At 39.9% G+C, this 22,264-nt stretch overlaps 1 protein-coding gene across 31 annotated transcripts in view; it reads left to right on the top strand.

The window, feature by feature from the left end:
• Nucleotides 1-22,264, top strand: part of EPB41L3 (erythrocyte membrane protein band 4.1 like 3) — a 96,034-nt gene that overhangs the window by 55,169 nt on the left and 18,601 nt on the right. For 18 of the 31 annotated variants that reach the window (XM_068671545.1, XM_068671546.1, XM_068671562.1 and 15 more), the window contains exons 5-13: nucleotides 584-626; nucleotides 4,298-4,373; nucleotides 5,627-5,845; nucleotides 6,184-6,271; nucleotides 9,566-9,718; nucleotides 11,815-11,912; nucleotides 13,112-13,287; nucleotides 15,803-16,023; nucleotides 19,411-19,977. In XM_068671545.1, coding sequence (XP_068527646.1) covers nucleotides 584-626; nucleotides 4,298-4,373; nucleotides 5,627-5,845; nucleotides 6,184-6,271; nucleotides 9,566-9,718; nucleotides 11,815-11,912; nucleotides 13,112-13,287; nucleotides 15,803-16,023; nucleotides 19,411-19,977 — 1,641 coding nt within the window. The remainder of the gene's footprint in view (nucleotides 1-583; nucleotides 627-4,297; nucleotides 4,374-5,626; nucleotides 5,846-6,183; nucleotides 6,272-9,565; nucleotides 9,719-11,814; nucleotides 11,913-13,111; nucleotides 13,288-15,802; nucleotides 16,024-19,410; nucleotides 19,978-22,264) is intronic. The other 13 variants (XM_068671557.1, XM_068671555.1, XM_068671552.1 and 10 more) reach the window with 3 other exon arrangements.

The raw sequence follows: 22,264 nt of genomic DNA, 5'->3' as shown, positions 1-22,264 counted from the left end.
ATCACATTACTGTGACAATCCCCCACCTCCTCACCTGCCTTTATGTGCTATCTTCTTGCCTAGCCACCAGCCTCGGATGGCATGGATGTGGACGGTCTGGGCCATAACTCTGTCCCAGGTCCCCCCATGCTCCATCATGCCCTCGTGCTAGCAGGGGGTCACAAACGATGCAGTGACCTATGGCATGCTTGTGTGTCTGTGACAAAGCTTTTCAACACATGCAGCCCTTCCACAATTCAAGAAAAAAAAAAAAAAACAAAAAAACTAACAAGCTTGTAGAAATTCAATTGGCGTTATACCAGAAGATACACTAGAAAAAAAGAAAAAAAAAAGGTTTCTGTGGATTTATTATTCTTTTTTTTTTTTTTTTTAATTTCAACCATGCCCCCCCCACCTTCTGGGAAGGTCAGAAACAATCTGGATTCTGCATCCTAAAAGTCACCATTATCCCTGCTTACTGCTGCTCCAAAGAGGAAGGGGTGGGCGTGCAGGTTTTCTAGCTTTGTCTCATAGCACTGTTTTAGAAATTATGTTGATTGTACTTTCTGATTCAAATTGAAAAAAGGAAACATTTTCTTTTCAGAATTGGTTGGACCCTGCCAAGGAAATCAAAAAGCAGATCCGAAGTAAGTTTGTTATTGTTTGTGTGTTTTTTTTCAGGGATTCTGGAAAAAAAAAAATCCTTCTGGTGTACCCAGACCCCAAAATTTGAAAAAAATCCTTTTTCCCTCCATACTGTTTCATCTGTTTCTGCTGCTGGCACTAGGCATGGCCTTAGTTTCTCCATGAGTGTGGTCTCTTACATATGGAAATCTGCCTCACAGAAGCTTGGTGGGCTACAAAGCCTCTTCCGTCACCGACTCCAGCCTCCATTGTAACAAAGGGACAAAGCTGGTGACCCCAATGTGGTGTCTCAAGCTGGAAGATCCCAGTGGAAGAGATACTACAGCTCTGTAGTATCACTCATTCCACTGTGGTTATGACCCCTCCAAGAGCCATCCATAGGAAAGATGGGGGTGCCCTGTTGCTGATGGGCAGGAGATCTGCCCCACTAGATGTCCCTGTGGTATGAGTGCTCCACGCACTGTCCCCCTGCTCATGGGGGCTATGAGGCACGTGGTTTGGGGTCATAGCCCCCTTGTCCCCACCTTTCAGTGTATAAGGCAGCACAGAGCTTGCTTCCCCCTGGTGTGACGAAACCTCATCTTGGAGCTGAAGTTCCAGAGTCATCTTCATCCTGTCTCTGGAACAAGAATTACCCACATGTTTACCCCATAAAGAGTTCAGGCAGTTACTCAGGCTCGTAACACATGAAATTCCATTACTGAAAACAACTTGACATTTGCAGAGATGCAAAAACATGAAGTTTGACATTAAACGATGTAACCCTAGGGACTATGATATAAGTTATTTCTTTAAGTTACTGATATTTATATGAAATCCAGGAACACTGGTTAGTGCTCCACATTGAAATGTTTTAATGATGCAAAGATAGTGCTCTAAAATATCTTTCCTTCCTGCATGTCAAAAGCTTGAACTTTGCTTCTAAAGTGACCATTCAATTTGCAGAGAATCAGTCAATTTTCTGCTTCACGTGAATATTTTAAAAAGCCCCGTTGTTAAATTTAGCTGTCTGCTGCATTAGAAATTCAAAAACGTCTGGAAGGAAAACTGTGTCAGGGCTGCCAGGCTTGAAACTTGACCTGCCTTTTTTTCACCCTCACTTTTTCAAATTGATGAAATGTTTGTGTGTGTTACTTTTTTCTTTTTTTTTTTTTTTTTGGCAGGAAAACCTCAGTATTTTTGTCTTTGTACGTTTTGTAAATAACCTAGCACCTGTGCTTTTACAAGCAAACACATCTGGTGGTTCACATTTTTTGGATCAGGTCTCGCAAATGAGTCATTCCCCTCTCCGTAATTCAAAGGGTTACTTGACACTGACTGCAAAGCTTCCTCTGCTTCTCTGAGCAACTGCACCTTTCCACCAGTATTATTTTCATTACGAGTTAAATGATCGGCAATGAAGAACAATGAAAATCTGTGCTCCATTGTATGCCTTTTTTCAGTCCGTGGAGAAGGTGGCTCTGGAGAGAAAGGTGCTGTAGACCTTCTTGAGTCAGGTTATGCTGATTGTCAATGCAAGTAAAGGAGCTCAGCTTCAAATTGCTGATGTGAAATGCATTTAATATGTGCCCAAGCCATGAGTTGGATAGTGAAAGATAGTGACAGCGAGAGATTAACCAGGGCAGAAAAGTCTAGTCCTGGACGTGGAGCTGGGGACAGTTGTATTTGCAGGAGATGACAGTGATAATTTGCTTGCTCTGGAGAATTCACTTTAGAAGTTTGGAACAAGAGAAGTATGGAAAAGTAGGACTCTTATGCATGATACTTTTCATGAAAGGTAAAAAAAAAAAAAAATACATATATCATCCTGCTTACTTAGTGCTGTACTGCACTCAGATATTCTTGATTACACTGCAAACAGGAGATTTCATTCCAGTGTCTAAGAAACAAGGTCATTGCTGTGCTTACAGCCTCTGGTTCACACCCCATTAGTTTTAACCCACTATGTTTTATTTTAGCCCCTGTAGCTCAGGAAGAAGGCTTCTTACTTAGTCACCTTAACTGGCCGTGCTCCCAAGGGTTATAAAGTCAGTTTCATTTGTCTTTGTGTGTGCTGGAGGCATGGGCACAGATTTTCAGGCTGTGGTTTTTGAGGCCCCCCAGCCCTCCACTGGGAGGGGCAGCAGTTGGACCGTGCCCCATCCTCACTGCTGGCCAAATCTTCCTTCCACCAGGTTTTATGGTGCAAGGGAGTGGAAAAGGTCCTGGAATAAGGAGCCTGAAAATTTCAGCAAGAGGTGAAACCCTGATGGTAACCATCAAAGACTCATTGTGCATACAGCTGATTTTCTTGGGTTTTCATGTATGACCATAGTAAATGGGACTTTGAATAGGATGAGATTTCCTTGAAGTCTCTAAGTAAATACTCCCAAACATCCAATTGGGAAAACTTTACAGCATTTCCAGGCAAGCAGATGTTCACTCTGCCCAGAATATAAGCTTCTTATACCAGTGTTCCAGATACACCACCAAGACCCATGTTCATTGGGAATTGCCTAGGCATAGGGTACTCGAAGATATGGGAAAACCTGGCTCTGAAGTGTTTATAAGGAGGAATCCTATTTTTTACAGCATTCATGAGCATTTTGTCATTACACAGCCAATATGGGACCTTTCGAGATATTTATGCCTAGTTAGATTTGTAATTGGATGTCAACACATTTCAGAAAACTGAGATGTCTTTACTTTGGCTTTGGTTTCTTGACTGCAGAAATACTGTACCTTACAGTAGAACTGCATATGAAGAGGTGTATCCTGCAACAAAGGGCTCAGAGAAAGTCCTGTTCACGAGATACCACCATGTTGCTTGTTAGCATATTCTGGTTTGTGGTTTTGTTACTGCTTTTCATTTGCTTTAGAGACATGCACTAGTATAACCTCTCCATTTCTAAGTAACAGCATTCATATTTACATTGCTGTATTCAACACTTTCTGGTTTTCAGTCTTTGTATTCTTTCAGGACAACATCTAAAAGTAGCACTCCAAAACGCTTTTCACTAAATATTTGCAGTGATGCAAACCAGTTATCCCAGGGGTGATCTAAATCGACCAAAATTACTAACTGGGAATTTCCTGGTGTTCTGTGCTTAAGGCCTTTTTTTCAGCCGTGGTGCCTGTGTTTGTCCTTGCAGTTTTGTCGGCACAGTAATTTCTGCCTGCTGGCGGCAGGAGCTATGTGCTGAGGCAGCACCCTGAGATGATGCGGCTGAGCTGCCCTGGGCAGTGCCCATCCAGCACATCACCCCAATCGGCTGCCCGAGTGAACCCTAGCTTGCTGTGTTTCCAGTGCCTGCATTCTGGGTTTTTGGTTTTAATACATGTATAGGCTGTGTTTTCAGATGGTTAATTCCAGTAAACATTTGTGTTTGTGTTTTTTTTTTTGTTTTTCAGACTGAATTTTCCTAAGTATTAGCAATAAATTGCTACTCCCTTAGAGCCCTTGCTTCAGTGAAAATCTTACTAAATAAGAAAAGAGCTGTAAGATCTGATCTAACAGTGTAATTATGAGACTGGAAAGTAGTATCTTCAGAAAGATATACAGGAAAAAGATACTATGTCCTGTTCTTATGAATTTCTTCACTGGGGTATTTGTAAGTCTGCTGGTAACTGAACAGCATGAACATCTTCATTTGCACTTACACTGTACTTTCAGTAAACGTGTGTTCTCTTCCAGGTGGTGCTTGGCAGTTTGCATTTAATGTGAAATTCTACCCTCCAGACCCTGCCCAGCTATCTGAAGATATTACCAGGTGTTTAAAGCATTAAATACCTTTCTAGAAGAGGCTGAAAAGCTGTTTCTGAGAGCGCTTACGCTCTAATTATCCAAGAAAAGGAATGTTTTGTATTCCCATTGGCTTTCTTTCTCTTACGAGCTTATGGAAAATATGTGATGCTTTGGCAGAAAAGACACTGTGAACAGTGTTTAGTTTTCTGAGCTCAGACAACTTTATTTTTTACAATTTAACCTCAAAATCAAGCTTTTCCAATATGCATGTTCTTGAGAGTTGATTTGAATTTTCACAGAGATGCCCAATGCCCATTTTTGTCTGTGGTAACAAGATTTTATTGTCAGCAAAATTACAACTGTGAAGGGAAAGAAAGGGGATGAGAATGAGCATGCTTGTCAATTTTAAGTGTCACTGGCTAGGTATGTTGTTGGTGTGCACGGTATGGTGAGTGTGGTGGTAACAAAGTCAATTAGCTCTGCAACCTGCACCTCTGCCAAAGGGAAGGATTGCTCTTTTTTGTGTGTGTAACTGGGTTCAAGACACAGAGGCTATATCTGCAGTACTGAGCTTGGGAGCATTTCCAAATTCCTCCTAACCCACCTGAGTTCTCTATCAGCTTCATCTTGGGGTAAGCCATGTTGGTTGTTACACCAAAAATCGTACCTGACCTCTGAACAAGGGCACACTGTCACCAGGCTTGTAGCAAAGCTTGTGGAGGACTCGGGAGCTCTCTCTCACCCTTAAATTCCTGAGGGAACTCTGTGCCTTAACCACGAAGCCAACACGCTTCACTTTATTTCTGGATTCTTCTATCTAGTGATCCCTTGCACTGCTTGTCATTGTGCTTATAACTGCATGTACCATTTAAATGTGTTTTTGAGAAAGCTTCACAGTTTGCTAAGGAGACATCTTTTGAACTGCTTGGAGTTCAGCTACCCCTTAGGGAACATTATTTATTCTTAAAGAAAAAAGTTACCAGTTAGCAATATATCTCAGTGATTTATTACGGAAACCGATGGGGTAATTCTCCATCTGGGTCACAAAACAAAATAGCAACCCATTTTATTAAGAAATCTCCATGCAGCTTTTTAAAGATTAACTAAGCATTGCTACCCACAAGTTAGGCAAAGGGTGGTTTTAAGTCTCATTATCCTTGCTAATGCCTGAAAAACCTTGAGCTTGGGAGTTTTCTGCCCATCAGCAGAGGACCCCTGGCTCCTTGCTGCTCTGTTGCTGGTTGGCCCTGTCTGAGTGGTGGTGGTGCTCCCCTGCAGGTACTACCTCTGCTTGCAGCTGAGAGACGACATCGTGTCCGGCAGGCTGCCCTGCTCCTTCGTCACGCTTGCCCTGCTGGGCTCCTACACCGTGCAGTCTGAGCTCGGCGACTACGACCCCGATGAGTATGGCAGTGACTACGTCAGCGAATTTCGCTTTGCACCAAATCACACTAAGGAGCTGGAAGATAAGGTGATTGAGCTGCACAAGAGCCACAGGTAAGATAGATGGATGGAGGCTGTAGCCTGCCTTCAGGTACATCCTGCAGCATAAGAAAATGTTGAAACCTGCTGTTGCGTACTTCTGAAGTGACAGCACTTCATAAAAGTACTTTTTGGATGTGACTTCTCTCTGCGTGACTTCAGTTAGAGAAGAGATAACACAAAATCATGCAAGATAACAGTGCTTTCACCAGAGCTTCAGCTCTAATAGGTACCATGCTATTTAAGGAATACAGCTTCAATTGTGACAGGCTGAAAATGTTTTCCAGGTGCTGGGTTTTAATTCATATTCTGTTTCCTTAATGTTGACGCTAGAATTGGTTGCTTTTCCTCAGGGGAATGACACCTGCGGAGGCTGAGATGCATTTTCTGGAGAATGCCAAGAAGTTATCAATGTATGGAGTAGATCTCCATCATGCTAAGGTATGGACTACAGTTCTTCCAGCAGGGAGCCTACAACTGTCATCTTTCTCATCTGGCATAGTACTTGAATATGCATGGACAGCCTGAGTTATTCTTTCTAGTTTGGGACAGGCAGATTGGGAAATAAATCACCGGTAAACATGAGGAAAGGTGACTCCTGGGATAATCATAAATATTTCTTGTAACTGTAACATAATTTAGCCTATAGATTCAGAGATGTTGCACATCAACATTTTATGTTAATTGAACAACCAAATCCTTGGGAAAAAAATACTGGATGGACACAGTAATGAGAAAGGATTTTAGAAGCTGTCCAAAGAGTGATCAATTGTCATTTTCATTCAGCTACATTTCTCAATCTAATAAGGCCACGTATGGCATCTTAGCTAAATAAGCAGATCATTTCTAACACTGCAAATAATTTTGAAGCAATTATTTAGCTGTGCTGGAAACCTAATCAGATTGATAGTCATAGGGAGACAGCGTCTGGTCTCTCTTCTGAAGTGTCATTGTTGCAGTTGACTGGAAGGGAAGTAATGCCACTGGAAGCATTCTCCCATGATGAGGTGGTTTCTCTAACCATCAGCAGGTTAAGATAGGAACAAAAAATGATCATGCTTATTGTGGCTTGGGAAAGCCACCTGCCAGATTTCTGTTTGTCTGTGGCTTTCTTTTTTTCTGCATATAAATAATTACTTCATTCTTCACTTTTTTTTTTTTTTTCACTTTTCAAAGTAAGGTTGAGGGATTTTAACATCTCTGAGGTTAGCAAGCATCCTTGGCAATGAGTACTGAACAAAGACTCCTGAGCTGTGGAGAGCGCTGCATTTTCTGTAAAGGTCAAATTGCTGTGAGCCTGTTTTTATGCTGCAGCAGATCCTTTCAAGAACCGAGATAAATTTGCAGCTTGGATCTTGAAAGGGCATGCAACCGTGTCCCTGGAGCACTTCATAGGATCTGTGCATGTGTGTTACAGAATTCAAGGTAATCTTTTGTGTTCTGTTAATTGCCTCCACTGAAAATGAAAAATATGTGTATGGCTCAATGGGCAGCACTTGACCAGGAGGCATGCCACTGTTTTTCCCGTGAATGGCAGATAGGTACAAAATCTTGAGGCACCTTTGGAACAGAGATAGAAAAGGATTGATAAATGTTACTCAGTAGCTTTTTTTTTCAACACCCTTTGTCCAACTCAAATAAATCTGCAGAACAGCGACAAAGTGAGTTCTGCTCTAAATATGTTACAAGCTTCATTACCAAAAATCTGACATAGCATGGCATTAAGACCTGAGTATTTTTTTCAGAATACTGGAGAAAGGCTGAGAAGTTTAAGATAGGATGTCCTGAGATAACCTTTTTTTTTTTTCCTACAAAATATCAGTGTCTAGTTTTACTGTTCTATTCTTCATATTGAAAGACTCAGAGCAAACGAAGTTGTTAGTCAAGCCAATCTCTTTCTAAAGTTATATTCTTAATAGAGAAAGCTGCATTGGTAATGCATTGGGACTGTCTGTAGAGTAAGAAATCAAATGACAATCTTGGAAACTGAGCTAAAAGTAGGAAAACTAGAATCTGCATGAGAAGCAGCAGTTGGTTTTAATTAGGCCTGGTGGTGAGATGGGATAGTATCAGGCTGTGGGACCAGCGTCTCTATGGATGCCTTTTTGAAGTCGTTCAGTGGCAGATGTCTCTGTGTCAACGTCAATTCATTAAGGCTGTGCAGGTATCCAAGTTATTCAACAGATGCTGGACTTGCCAACTGCTGTTAAAACTAGCTCTCAATTACCTAGCACAGGGCTACAATTAAGAATGTGTTCAGATGGATAGATTTGTCCTCTGGGCTGTCAGCACTCTGACAAAACCTCCCATTCGTATGCAGAGCTATGGGTATGTGCAGTTCAGCATCTTGTGCCTCAGACGACAGAGCAAAGAGCGTTGTGTTCTGTGCAACTGCATGGCTCCTGAAAAACAGCCAAATTCTACTTGGGTTTTGTTTTATGCCAGTAGTATCACATTGAAAAGCAGTTTCTGACACCAAAAAAAAAAAAAAAAAAAACCCACAAAAGAAGCCTTGAATGGATTGAGGTCTGCCGCAAAGGTGAAGAGGAAGAAAGGAAACATCTATCAGGAAGGTTTTAAGAAAGTATAACAAAAGAAATAGCCCCTTTCAGCTGCAGCTACGTGCCATATTTGAGCATGTACGTGTTTCAAGCATTTTCCAGTCAGTGTGATCACAGGCAATGAGACTTCATTTAAAAAAAATGTATTCACTGTATTTAAACATTACTTTTTCCTTAGGAAATTGTAAAACTGAAGTCTGCTGAAAAAAAATAACTTTCTCTCTTCTGCAGTACCTCACGATGTTATCACATGAGAGCCTTATTTAGAAAACAGATATCTTTTGGGGGGGTTATACCATCATTGTTGAAGCATACATCCTTTATTGATACATGTTTTTTAACAGTGGAGTGACCTTATGGCACTAATTCGTTGTCGTGTCTCTGACTTTAAAAGCATGGTTTTTTGTTTTTTTTTTTTAAATTCAAGCTGTGCTATAGGCTCTTCATCTGGCCATGTGTGCCTTTGTGCTCATCTTAAAATGTAATAAATGTAATTAAACTTTCACTATTGCCTAGAAGATGTTTGGAAAAATAGCAGAAAATTATTAATTCATTTCATGATTATCATATGATGACATCTCTATAGCTGACTTTTACAACATTAAGTTATTTTAAAATAATTACCAGAGGACTCTGTGCTTTAAGGTGGACATTTCTTTTCTCTAGAACTATTAGTACTTAGCTAAATGAAAAAAAAATAAATACAATTTTACAGGCTAGTGGTGATGGTAAGCACTGAAGATTGACTTTGAGGAAAAAAATCTGTCTGATTCACAAGGCTTAGTCATGCAGAATGGGTGATGCTGGGACTGGTAAATGTGTATACAGTCCTACTTTCAATCTCGTATTTATCTTAATGATACTTAAGAAGTAATTCAAGTGTTCTGTATTGTTAATATCATTATTTTAATACTACCTAAAGTGAAAACCCCTCCTTTTGGAGTCTTTCTAAAAGATGAGATAACTTCCACAGCACTCAGGTTCTGATCCTGCCCAACCTTACTATTGCTTGCATGAATGCGGTCAATGAGTAGTGTAGCTCTCAGAAATAAGGTCACTGTAGCTGACACATTACAGATTTGTAGCTCAGACAGAAGCACAGTAGACAAGAATCTATAGTACTATGGGATTTGAAGAGAGAACTATTCAAAAAGTATATTGCTTGCTTTTCTAGGATTCTGAAGGAGTGGAAATCATGTTAGGTGTTTGCGCAAGTGGCCTCTTAATATATCGAGACCGACTCAGAATAAATAGATTTGCCTGGCCAAAGGTTCTGAAAATTTCCTACAAGAGGAACAACTTCTACATCAAAATCCGACCGGGGGAGGTAAGGGCATCCTGACACTCTTCAGTGAATGAACCTTTTCCAAAAACCTGTGTTCTCATTGATTTGTTGATTTGTCATGTCTTACAGCCCTTTAACATTCCTTTTCATTTATGTTTTTTAATCTGTGCTGATTTTCTTAGGAAAGAGTAGGTAAATACTTTATTTAAAATACAGGTAAAATCTTTGGTGTTTTTCTGTTTACATCCATGAACTAATGTAAACAGTAAATATGGTTATCTGCATGCAAAAAGCTAATCCATGTTATGAATACTTTGGGCATTTAAATAATGTACTGCATATCCATGGAGTGCTCATTATCCACCAACATGTTGTATATTGAATTAGTGTCTATTCATCTTACACAGTAAGATGCAAACAGGACATACCAAATTTTATAAGCATATCAGACTAGTAAATTTGGGGTCTAAGTCGAAATCTGGAGACTCATAAAAATGGAGTCCAGCATCCATCAGTCAGCATTTTTGGTAGCTACATGCATCAGCCCTTCCAGGCCCACAGGAGCTCATGTTATAACACGTAATGTGTTGTGAAATCTCGTACAGTGAGTGCCCTCTCGTGGCTCAGCCGCATGCATAGCAATACAGCGCTGGTAACGTGTGTCTGTCTACCTCATGTGGCAAGCATACACTAACACAGAAATAAGATGATAAATCTTAGCAAAAATCCCAGGAAGAGTTCAAGATCATCTTAAACAAAAGGGTCTCCATTTGAACTTCTGACATAGTAATCGGACTGTGATGGATTAAAAATCCATATATATCCATTTTAGAGGTTGTAGCTATATAGGAGGACAGAAATCACCTGGTTGAGGACTGCATTTCTCCCTTTGAGGATTGCATTTCTCCCTTAATGTAATATGGCAGTTGGGAGTCCTGAGCCAATGTCTCTAGTACTGGCTTCATAACTGACCTGGGAAATCTATTGGCGCCACCACCAGCATCAGGGCTTGAGCAGTTGTAGAGCTGTAAACCAAAATCCACAAACCTACATCTTCTGCCTCACAGCAGACACAGTTTTATTCACCAACTTTGCAGTCTTGAATTTAATTTAAAAGACAAAAAAAAAATAATAATAAAAATCGAATAGCCACTGATGTTCCCAATATCTGTATTCAAGCTCTCCACCACTGATTTCCTACTGAGCTCTGCTGGTCTTGGTATGTAGCTTCTTGTGACCAGGTCATAGTTACTTCTGCAAAATGATTAATGCAGTCCATTTGAAATCACATTTGATGATAATGTGATTCACCATCTCATGTGTTGCTTCTATCATCTTTATTGCTTTGCTGTTTCCTGCCATGTTTCTCTCTGTCAGTTCCCCATAGAGGTCTAGGCTTCCTTACAAGTGCCCTTCTGCCTACCTTTCCCCAATCACAGCAACACTATTTCAGCTACTCAGCTATCTGCATGTAGCCATCAACATGTTACAGCAGTTGTAGCTGTCACAGCTTTTGCATCTGGAATATAAATCTGCAGCAAAACCCAAAGAGGTCACTTAGTGTCCCCAGCCAACTCTTTCAATTACCTGTTCCTTTTCTCATCCTTCCCAGGAGCTAAATTAGCTAAAAATACTGTGATTTACTAACTCTAGTTCTTTCACTGTAATTCTCCTTAATATAGGGCTGTGTGAGACCAGACCAGTCCCAGGAGACTATTGCTCCCTTCCAGGCTATTATCAGGCTTCCCACTGTTCTTTAAACTGGTGAAGTTGAAACATTAGGGTTAAAGCACTTAAATGTTTTTGTTAGCTTTTTTTTCTTCCCCTCAGAAATCTCCCAAGTCTTAACTGATCTCTGTTACTATAGGGCATAAAACATCACTGTCAGCATCAAAAACCTCTTCGTCATTATCTAAGTTTTCCCCAAAAAAAGCAATCCCCAAAAGCTGCCTTTGTTTACTATTCACAGTTTCCTTCCCAGACAGTAGTCTGGAGTATGTGTATATACAGTTATATACATGAGACTGCAAAGAGATGATATAGACAGAGGAAATGAAGATGAACCTGTGTACCTGTGCATACTATCTAAATATAGATGCACCACATCAAATGTGTACTTTTTCTTTTTTTCCACCTAGTTTGAGCAGTTTGAAAGCACTATTGGGTTTAAGCTGCCAAACCATCGCGCCGCAAAGCGCTTATGGAAAGTGTGTGTTGAGCACCATACATTTTTCAGGTACGTCAATTTCTTTTCCTAAAGGTGTGCCATAAAATGCAACAAAAAAGAACAATCTTGTTAGCAGAGACAAAATCCTTCAAAGCAAATTATCATTTTGATCAAGAGGTGCCTCTGAGCAGACAAGAAAAGATGATTATTCCTCCTTACAAATGTGAAATGTTTCACCCATTCTTTTTTCATAGTATTTCAGTTAGATACTGAATGTTTAAAATCACCATATGATTCTAATTAATTGTTTTGCTTTATCTGTGCCATGATGTTGTCGGTCACTATACTTAAAAAAGCCATGGGACTCTTCTACACTTGTATAGGTAGAACAACTCGTATGGAAAGTTACTGGGACATACGTGTTAAAATATATATATGTGTGTGTATACTGGGATATATGTGTTTAAAAAGAAAAAAAAAAAAAGAGAGATTTGATTTTGACTTAATTACATATGAAGATACAAACAGTAAGCAGTGGTGTAATATTTAGTCATGTAGAATAAGCAATTCATGGTTGTAATTTTTATATTCCTGAGGAATTTTGCAACTATGCATAAGCAGCTATGCTTTTTTTTTATGTCATCTATGATGACTTGAGAAAAGTTTGGGGTAGTAGAATAAATGCAGTAACTAGTTTGTGCTAAGATAGTCAGCAAAGAGATTTTTAGCAATGAGAACCCAAAGTGGTAAGCTTTTCAATGGCATAAGAGAGTGTCCAGTGTTTCCCTCTCAAGATTTTTGGGAGGACTGAAGAATTTCTCTCCTTTCTTAAAACTGTTGGTTCAAGTTGTCTGTAGATTCATATGAAACGCTATTTTAGTATCACAAGATCTAAAAAGAAATTGTGCATTTTTGGGTGTTTCTGATTTTTCATGGAAAATCAATTTTTAGAGCATAAACTCCATAGCAGGAGAATGGAGCAAACTTCAGCAAATGCTGTAGCCAAAATACAGAGTGTGGGAAGGCTCTGACCTGAAAAATGTTTGCATCCCTATGAAAGATATTGCCCTGTGGTCTTAGCACTTTAGCTAAATGATGTTGTAGTGTTGTATGTGAGGCATTATTTGATCTCTTTCTCAGCACGGACCTCTGAGACTTAGGTCCCAATGGGTAATGATATGAAGCAGTGGTCTTCTCCCCTCTGCAGAAGCAGTAGGCTGATCTGTGGAGGAAGTGGAGTAATTCCTGTCTGTCTTGGTGTGTTTTAGGCTCCTGCTACCTGAAGCACCTCCAAAGAAGTTCCTGACGCTGGGCTCCAAGTTTCGCTACAGTGGCAGGACGCAGGCTCAGACAAGAAGAGCCAGCGCGCTCATAGACCGGCCCGCGCCTTACTTTGAGCGGTCTTCTAGTAAACGTTATACTATGTCCCGCAGCTTAGATGGGGGTAAGGTCCTCTTAACTGACTTTTTCAGAAGTTAAAGTCACCGTGGTCATTGCTTTAAATTAGATGTAAACCTCTTGTAATCTCATATCCCTTGAGCTTCTGCTGAGAGGAGAACGTGAGTACCTGCACGTTTGCTGCGTACCAGGGATGGAGGCTGTGTCAGTACAGCTGGCCCTTCTGCTCCTAATGACCTGTGCAGCATACAGCTTGTGTGGGAAATGAGGCAGTACTTACACTTGTCTGCATAGCTGGACTTCGAAATTAGGTTCATGAGGCCTTGCAATGGAAACATTCACCCAGGCAGTAGAGGGTAAAGCAGCAGGAAAGTGTCTCAGATGAAACAGGATAGGCATCAGGTAGCCCTACAAAGCTTGCTAGCTTTCCACAACACATCTTCTGTGTTGTCATGGAGCCTTTTTATAAATGACGGCCTGCAGTGGTTTTCAGGAGCCATTTCTCCAGGAGGGAGAAAGCAGATAAAGACCAGACTGAGGGGCATCAGGAAGGTGGCCCACCGGTTGCCATGAGCAGGATACAGATAAATAATGTCCTGAATTTACTGCTTCTGCAGTTACAAAATGTTTGCCTGGAGGATGTTATAGGGAGCATACTCTTCATGGGCCTTATTCCTTGGCCTCACTCCTACAGATCCCTTCCCAGCCTGGGAGAAGATCAAGGTACTCAAATCTGTCAGACTGGGCTTGCCCTCCAGAGCAAGTCTGGCTTCAGTGACTTTACATGAATAATTGTTTGGGTTTTGTTTAATTTAGTTTTTTTGTTTGTTTGTTTGTTTTTTCCCTATACAGGTTTTTCATTTAAGTATATGTTAAAACTCATAAATGAGTTATTTCCCTCCAGAGAGTAATAACTCCTGCTTGTTAACTAGTACCTCACTCTGATGAGTCCTAGCGGGCTTTCTATGTACATCACTTTTGAGGGTGTAAGATGGAAAGTAACGTGCAGGTTAACAGTAGGTCCTCTCTCCTCCTCTCTTTCTCTGTGGTTCACGGAAGTCAAGTTTTTGCTGCTCCTTAGATTATACCAGCATGGGATGCAGTCTCAGCTACTTCATCAGCTGTTACTGTTGTCAGATATTGAGTAAAAGTAGGTTGCAATTTATTTTTGTAGAAAAAAATACTGAGACCAAACTTAGAATCTTTACAAACCTTAAAAAAAAAAAAAAAAAAAAAAAGGTGATTTCTCCTGCAGAATATGACCGATGAATTGCAATGAATATAGCTGATGGTGGGGAGGGGGAGAAACCATGATTTAAAAGTACGAGTGACGAGCCTTCTTTTCTCCCCCTAAAGATGCTGCTTGTCATTAATTATTTTGGAATCCTCTAATTCTGATGTGCTTCTTGCTCGTTACCAAGCAACTGGTGACCTGATTGCTGTGCATGTGTCTCAAAGCAGAAATTACCCTTGTGCACTATTTTGTTTGTAACATCTAAACAAGATGTCTCCCTCTACTCGTTTTGCTCTCTCCCGCCTCCTGAGCTCATACCCAAGAGACAAGATATCTGAAAGCTTTTTTCAAGCTTTTGTTAGACTCTGCAAGGTTTTTATTATGCTAATTTGCCTAAGTGCAAATGGGGAAGAGAGTTTTTTTTTGTTTGTTTGTTTTTTTTAATTAATGCTTATGATTTGTTCACTAATGTTGTTACTGTAACACAAACATGCCAGTAATGTTCTGCATTACGATTACGCTGTGATCTTGGCCCTGTGGTTTGCTACGCATGCAAGTCACTTTGCACATTTGAATGGTCCTGGTGAATTTGAAATTGGTTACACAGTAGTGAAGAGCAGGATCTAGGTATATATTAATATACTAATTACATTCTATCCGTAAATTTACTATTTATTTTAAAATCCCTTATATATGTTTAAGTTTGCTGAATTGTCAAGCATTTACATCCTAAAATATTCCTTCCAGAATTTTTTAGGACAATGAGCTCACTGAATTGACAGACTTTAATACCCGATAATAGAAAGACGACCTTTCTTGATTCTCAAGTATTGTGTGTGTTACATCAGTATTGTCATTTCCTACAATACAGTGCATTACGTACCCTGCATTTGATCTGTATTGCTATATTCTGACAGATTTCAAAAAAAAAAAAAAAAAAAACACTCTTCCATCCCCTCGGCTGATGTCATAGCTGTTTTTCTGTATGTTTTCTGCCTGATACATATGGCAATGCATTATTTTTTCTCTGATGTTTTACTACAATAACAATGGCTTGCTAACATTTAACAACTGTGTAATGCACACATAAGCTACAGTAATGTGTGTATACACATCCATAATATATGTTTATGCATATAAAAGCTAAAAGCTTTATTTCACGTAAACAGTTTATTTAAATGTATGCACATGCTTCTGGTTTCCTGAAACATGACATAGTTGTGTTTTCAGCAATATCTGAATGTTTTACTAACCCAGCTTTTTAATTTTATGCAGCTTCTCAGCAAAAGCTATTTCAGACTTTCCCTCTTTAAATATTTGCTTTTAGCATCAGTGAATGAAAACCATGAAATATACATGAAGGATTCTGTGTCTGCTGCAGAGGTTGGTACTGGCCAGTACGCCACAACAAAGGGCATCTCTCAGACCAACTTGATAACCACTGTGACGCCAGAGAAAAAGGCAGAAGAAGAAAAAGATGATGAAGAGGGCAAAAAGAAAAGAGAAGAGGAAGTCACCCCAGTCTCGGCAATACGCCATGACACAAAGGTAGAGTTTTTAGTTTTTTTTGTTAAACTGACCTGCCTGGAGAGCGCTTCGAGCAGCACAGAATGATTAGGGAGGGAGAAGATACCTAATCCAGTAAGAGGAACATAAAATATACACAGTTGTATGTGTATGTATATACATGTCTTGAATCAATTTGTATATTTGTATAATCCTTTTGCATGATGTTGTAAAAGCCAATTCCTGCCTTGGACTGCTTTTGGAAAAAGCAAATGCATTTATCAGTGTGTTTTTTTTATATGGCATTCAGGAGCTCTTTATGAAATATTCAGAAAATAGCCTAGAAGGGCGTGTTTTGCTCTTTTGGTCTTCAGTTGTATTTTAACATTACTATGGGCATCAAGTTTTCTATTTCTTGACAGGGCAACAAAGTAGTTCTGTGTCATTGTACATATCTCTGTGCTTTAAACTATGGCATTTTTCTCATTTCCTTCTCACAGCAGTATGTTTCCCTCCATATATTTCAATGAGTATTTTTTTCCCTTTGGGTATGAATATACTATGATAAACATTTTTCTGGCTTACAAAAGCATTTACTTCCCTATTTTGAAATTTTCACTGTAGAAAACTGTTTTTGTTGATGATTCTCTACTCAGTTGTTAAATTTGATTTGTGAGTCACCAAACCCAATCCTGCCACCACCACATGTATATAAAACACACAGCTGTGGATTACATCTACGGAGATATTAAGAAAGTAAATCAGAGGGACAGAGAAGATGCTGTATTTCAGAGATAGATAGTGAAGAGAAATAAGGTAGAATCAGAAAAGACTGAGTGTAAACTGCCATCTGTTTCTTATACATTGAAGAGAAAAAAAAAAAAACAAAAAAAAAAACACTATGAAATACTGAATCTGGGATATCATTCAAAACGTGTTGTATGGAACGCATTTGTTAAATATGCAAGATTTACTCTCTTCATGTGTGAGGAAAAAACTATGTATACCTTTATACCCAGAAAACTGGTTAGAAATGTAAATCTGAGAGCCTGAACTTCTAGCCTTACCATATAACAAGGTACATATAATGAGCTAAAGGTACAGATCCTCAAATAAAAAGCTGCAATTAAGGTACAAAAATTGGAAACAAACAGAATTACTGAAACTGCAGATGAGGAAATGTTTTCTTTTGAAACTGTGGGCTGCAATTGTGCTATTAAAAATAATCTTTGTAAAATTTGACAAGGGTCTCCTTGAAACTCCATTAGTTTCTGCATGGAGAAACATGGATGAAAATCAAATATGCAGAAAAAATCCAATAGAAACTAGTTCCGTTCCAAGTGTTTGTTAATTTAGGTCACTGGAGAGGTTCAGCTGCATTTCAAAGATCATATGTTCCTTATTGATGGCTAGAAATAGAGCTATTTTTAGGAAAACACTTTTCCTAAAATGGTAGTTAAACACACACAAATGGATGAATTTTAACCCCCAAGATGTGGGTTCTGTTTAAACCACCTGTTAACAGAATGTCAATCCTGTAAGCATATAGAGATCTTAGTCCTGCTTCCACTGGACCTGCCAACAGTTTGTTATTTATTATAAAGAGAATAGGGTCTCAAGAAACACAGGACAAGTTTGCAATCACATTTCTGTTTTAAAGATATATGTGTAGGTTTGCAGATTTTCCACTAAGACATTTTTTCTTTGATTTATCCATATGTGTTTAAGCACCAGAAGTTATTCTAAATATTAATGCTGCAAAGCTGTCCATAGATGAATAGTCTGCATTAGCAAAGAATAAATTTACTTTGGCTTTTTTGCCTTTACAACATAAAGAGAAGTTCTATGTATTTAGCTCACGTAAAGTCCTATGGGTCCATCAGCATTAGATTTTGGCTTGCATTTACTGCCTTAAATTCACAAAGAAGGTATTTGTTTAAGTTAGACTCGGTTTTGATTGCTTAATTCTGGAATGCAAAATGCCTGAACTGATAGATATGTACATTTGTTTTACCTGTTCCCGTTAAAGAAAAGATAGAAGCAAAATATTAGGGGGAGGGGGATGAACTCCTCCATGGAAATATTGGACTGAAATCCCATTCCTACTGTTAGTATAACTGGTAAAGATTAGGCTTAGTACATATCATTGATGCCACCTGTGTATAAAACTCTGATCCAGCTTGTTGGTTCAGATTTTGCACCATCTTGTGCAGACAAAAGCAGTTTTGTCTTTGAAGTCATTTTACTCCTGGGAGTTTGGAGTGTGAGTGCAGTTGAAATGCCTTTTACAAGCTCCTCAGGAAGATGAGCAGTGGAGGAACTCAGGTACTTATGGTTTGGTCAAAGAGCCAGTTTGTCACTTTACCTAAGTGCGCCTACTTTACTTTGGCCAAAATGCCTAATATCCATCAGCATTGTGACAGATCTATGATAGGGGGTTATTTTGGTGGCAACTGTTGGCTTTTTTGTGTCTAAACATTGGTTGTGGCTGCCTGCTAGGGAGTGTGTTGTATGTCAGCAAGAAGTGAGTACCTTCTTCTGAGTTACATCCCCGCTTATATCTTTTTTCTTTTTTTTTTTTTTGTCTTGAGTTATCTTAAAGACCTGATGAATGCCCTACAAATGGTGCATTAAAGCAAGGCCTGTTTGTTGGTAGTGGATACTCTGCATTGTAGTAAAATTTGTAGCAAAAGCATTTGGTACTTTTTTATCTCTTCCCTAGGGGTAAAGAGTCACTTTTTGACTACAGAGATGGCCATGCATAGGGCCAGTGTGGTAGGGTGCACAGAGTGAGGGCAGGGCTGGGCAATGGGGAGAGGTGGGCTGAGGAGCTGCTGCTTGGCTAGGTATCAACCTAATACAGTTTCTTTTGACCCCTGACAAAAACAGAATGTGTTTTGATTAGTTTTATGACCTAGCATTTTTTAAAAAATGTAATGCTGGAATTTGGGCACACAGATTAAAACCTTAGGGGTCTTAACAATTACTACTGAGGTTCTCCAAGGCATCTGGCCCCAATTCTGTCTCTTCATGACTTGAGTAAGTTTGTTGCTATCCATTTACTTCATGTTTGAAAGCTCCTTAAGATCTGAAGCAAGTTGTGCAGAAAGTGGAAATTGGCAGCACCTGCACCTCCACAAATGGCCATGAAGATTTTTATTTAAATCCTGTACTACAGATGACTAGACAAATGCTGAACTGAGAAGTTGCCTTTTGTAATCTGTAACCATTATTTACTAATACGTGTGGTGTGCAGCATGGGAACATGCAACATTTAACTCAGTGAAAAGCTGTGGTGTTAAAGTACTGTTTATAATAATATATATAAATATATCTTATTTATCATCACAGAAGAAAATTAACTAATGACAGTTTTCTTTTTGTCCTTTTGCTTTTGCGCCTTGTTTGCTGCTCTTTCTCTGTCACCAGCCACCTTTGCTTGGCGCTGACTCACGCCACTCCTCGCCATCCTCGCAGCCTGGCCCCCATGCATCTTCAGCAAAGCTTCGCAGGAGATGCAAGGAGAGCGCTCGAAAAAAGTCATTAGGTTGCGAGTCGCCTAAAGAGGGTGCTCCAAAGCACGGGGAGTCAGAGCCGGACTCCGACAGAAAAGGCAGAGTTTGCTCCGCTGAGCAAGACGTGGGTTTCGGCTATAAGCAAAAAGCCAGCAAAGGCGGGACTTTGTTTTCCTTCTCCTTGCAACTTCCCGAGTCATTCCCTTCTCTCCTGGATGACGACGGCTACCTGTCGCTCCCTAACCTCTCCGAAACCAACCTCCTGCCTGCCAGCGTGCAGCATTACCTTCCCATCCGCTCCCCCTCCCTCGTGCCTTGCTTCCTCTTCATTTTTTTCTTTCTGCTCTCTGCCTCTTTCTCAGTGCCATATGCCCTCACTCTCTCCTTTCCTCTGGCTATGTGCCTCTGCTACCTGGAGCCCAAGGCGGCCTCCTTGAGTGCCTCACTTGCCAATGACCTGAGTGACAGTTCAGAGGAAGAGGTGTGTACCTCGGCATCGAACACACTCTTTTTTGTGTTCAGTGCTTCAGTCCTAACCAGTGTTAGATTGCTGCAATAGTGGTCCTACTTTCAGAGCCTCATTTCTGTCTGTGCTGATATGTTAGAAGGGATGGGATTTTTGGTTTGGGGTTGGTTTTGGTTGTTTTCTTTTTTTTTTTTAATTTTTTTTCCCTTTTTTTTTTTTCCTTGTGTTGGGAGTGCAGCTTGGGGCCCAGGGTTAGGCACAACACTGTGTAAGTGGCTTGGTTCAAACTATGTCAGCTGATGCAAAGTGACTTGTGCTAAACAAATTTTCAACAATCAACTCTGAAGTATGGTATCTGACCCACCAAGATCTCTCCTTTTTACTATCAGTTCATCCTAGGGCATGTTAGAACAGTCATCGAAATAGTGGGAAAGGAGTACAATTTCATGCGTAATTACATATGCATGTAAATGTATATACACTATATAAATTGCTAGTCAATAATAATGAGCGCCCTCACCAACTTCAGGGTGTTCAAAATTCAGCCAAGCTTAGCTTTTTGTAAGAGGCCATCATCTGTATCGCAAGTCCAGAAAAGGCTTTCTGGTCCAGCAGAACCTGAATCTGGATTTTAAACCTTAATCCCATCTCTGCTGATGATTAAATTGTTTTCCCACACTTAAATCCAAGGTATCAGTGAGAGTTCACACTGGGACAGCTGTTACGGGAGCATGCCACATGGGCCCTTTACCATTTGCAGTGTTAAATTAGCACTGCCAAGATCAATGCCTCAAGTTACGAGGGTTATCACAGGCAGATGATAAACCAACAGCAGGAGAAGAATCTATAGTGCTTCTGAGAGCTATGGACATAATAATATATCCAGAAGAAGAAAAGGAATCTGCTTGATTAAGTAACACAGAGTAAGTGGTCTCTGTTTTTGCTGGTACCTTGTTATTCTTGGTTGACAGAATAAAATAATGAGTTCATTTTTTCTGATTTTTTCCTTTTTTCCTTCATCCTCAAAATGCACCAATACATTTTGCTTTGTATGTAAAAACACCAGATCAGATACTTGCAGACCAGCTGGCCATTTGTAAAAGCTGTATGGGCCACTTGTCTATGCCATCGCACTATTGGTTTCAATAAATATCTTGTGCTTCTAAACATTTGTGAAATCTGCCGTTGCTGTTTTTGTAAGACTTGGTGCAGGATTTCATTTCCTTTTCATGGAAAGCCAAAAGTTGTATCAATTTATCTTGTAAAAACATTGCCTTTAAATGCTTTTGGCTCTGTAATGCCTAACAAATAAGTAATAATATGTAATTTCTGATAAAAAGCATCCAAAATTTTGCTGTCTCATTTCATGTCCTCGCTTTGAGATAGCATTTATGTCTCAATTTGCATTAGCTCTGCACTTGGATTAATCTAATAGCAATAGCAGCATTAATACAGTGCCAGCTCCAGAGGCAATAATGAGGCAGTGTTTATATAATGCATTTTTCTGCTCTTCTTTCAGAAATGAGCATTTCTTTTCGTAGTAAAATTAGGAAGTATTGAGCATAAAAATGTGCAAAATAGGCTTTTTAGTGTAGCTTTTTTATGACGGTGATTATTCTGGCAGTGCTTTCTGGCAGACAACACAGACTTGTGCCTAATCCAGGGGGTATTTCTTGTTCAAAATATTGCATGAAAGTGAATATGTTTTAAACTTGGGCATGTCTGCATTACATTGGCAAAACAAATCACAGCAATTACGATTACAAGCTACAGGACGTGCAGCCACAGCATCTCAGGAGGTAGCTGCTTTCTCTTCCCTTCCAGCCCCTCACCTGCCCACGAGCACAAGCAGCGGCTGCCTGCCGTGCAGTGCACTGCAGCCCCTCTCTGATTCAAGCTCAACCTTTCTTACTCCCTGCTGCTGAGGGCACCTGCCTTGCTGAACCTCATAATTGGCCCTTCCGTGCTCTGCAACAGTCTTTATTTCAAGTAACCCAGTAATGCTGACTTCTGCTCCATGGCTCTTGATTGGCTTGTTAGCAGACATGTATGTTACAATGAACCAAGTTCTATGCCTTATTTAGGACTTCACTGCTGTTATGGGGAAAGAAATTTTTCCCCAAATGTGCTTCCAGCTCACCAAATATTGCACACAGTGATGCAGAAGGCAGTTATAAGAGCTACAGGCCATTTCTCATACTTTCTTGAGCTTCAGCCTCCTTTGAACAGTGCATCTGGACAGAGTCTGCGCAGTCAGAGACAGGATCTGTCCCCTTCGATTTCATTAGTTTCTGCACTGGTA

This window comes from Anas acuta, chromosome 2 (assembly GCF_963932015.1).
Source record: "Anas acuta chromosome 2, bAnaAcu1.1, whole genome shotgun sequence".
NCBI lineage: Eukaryota > Metazoa > Chordata > Aves > Anseriformes > Anatidae > Anas > Anas acuta.
This window is presented reverse-complemented; position numbering and strand designations above follow the sequence as displayed.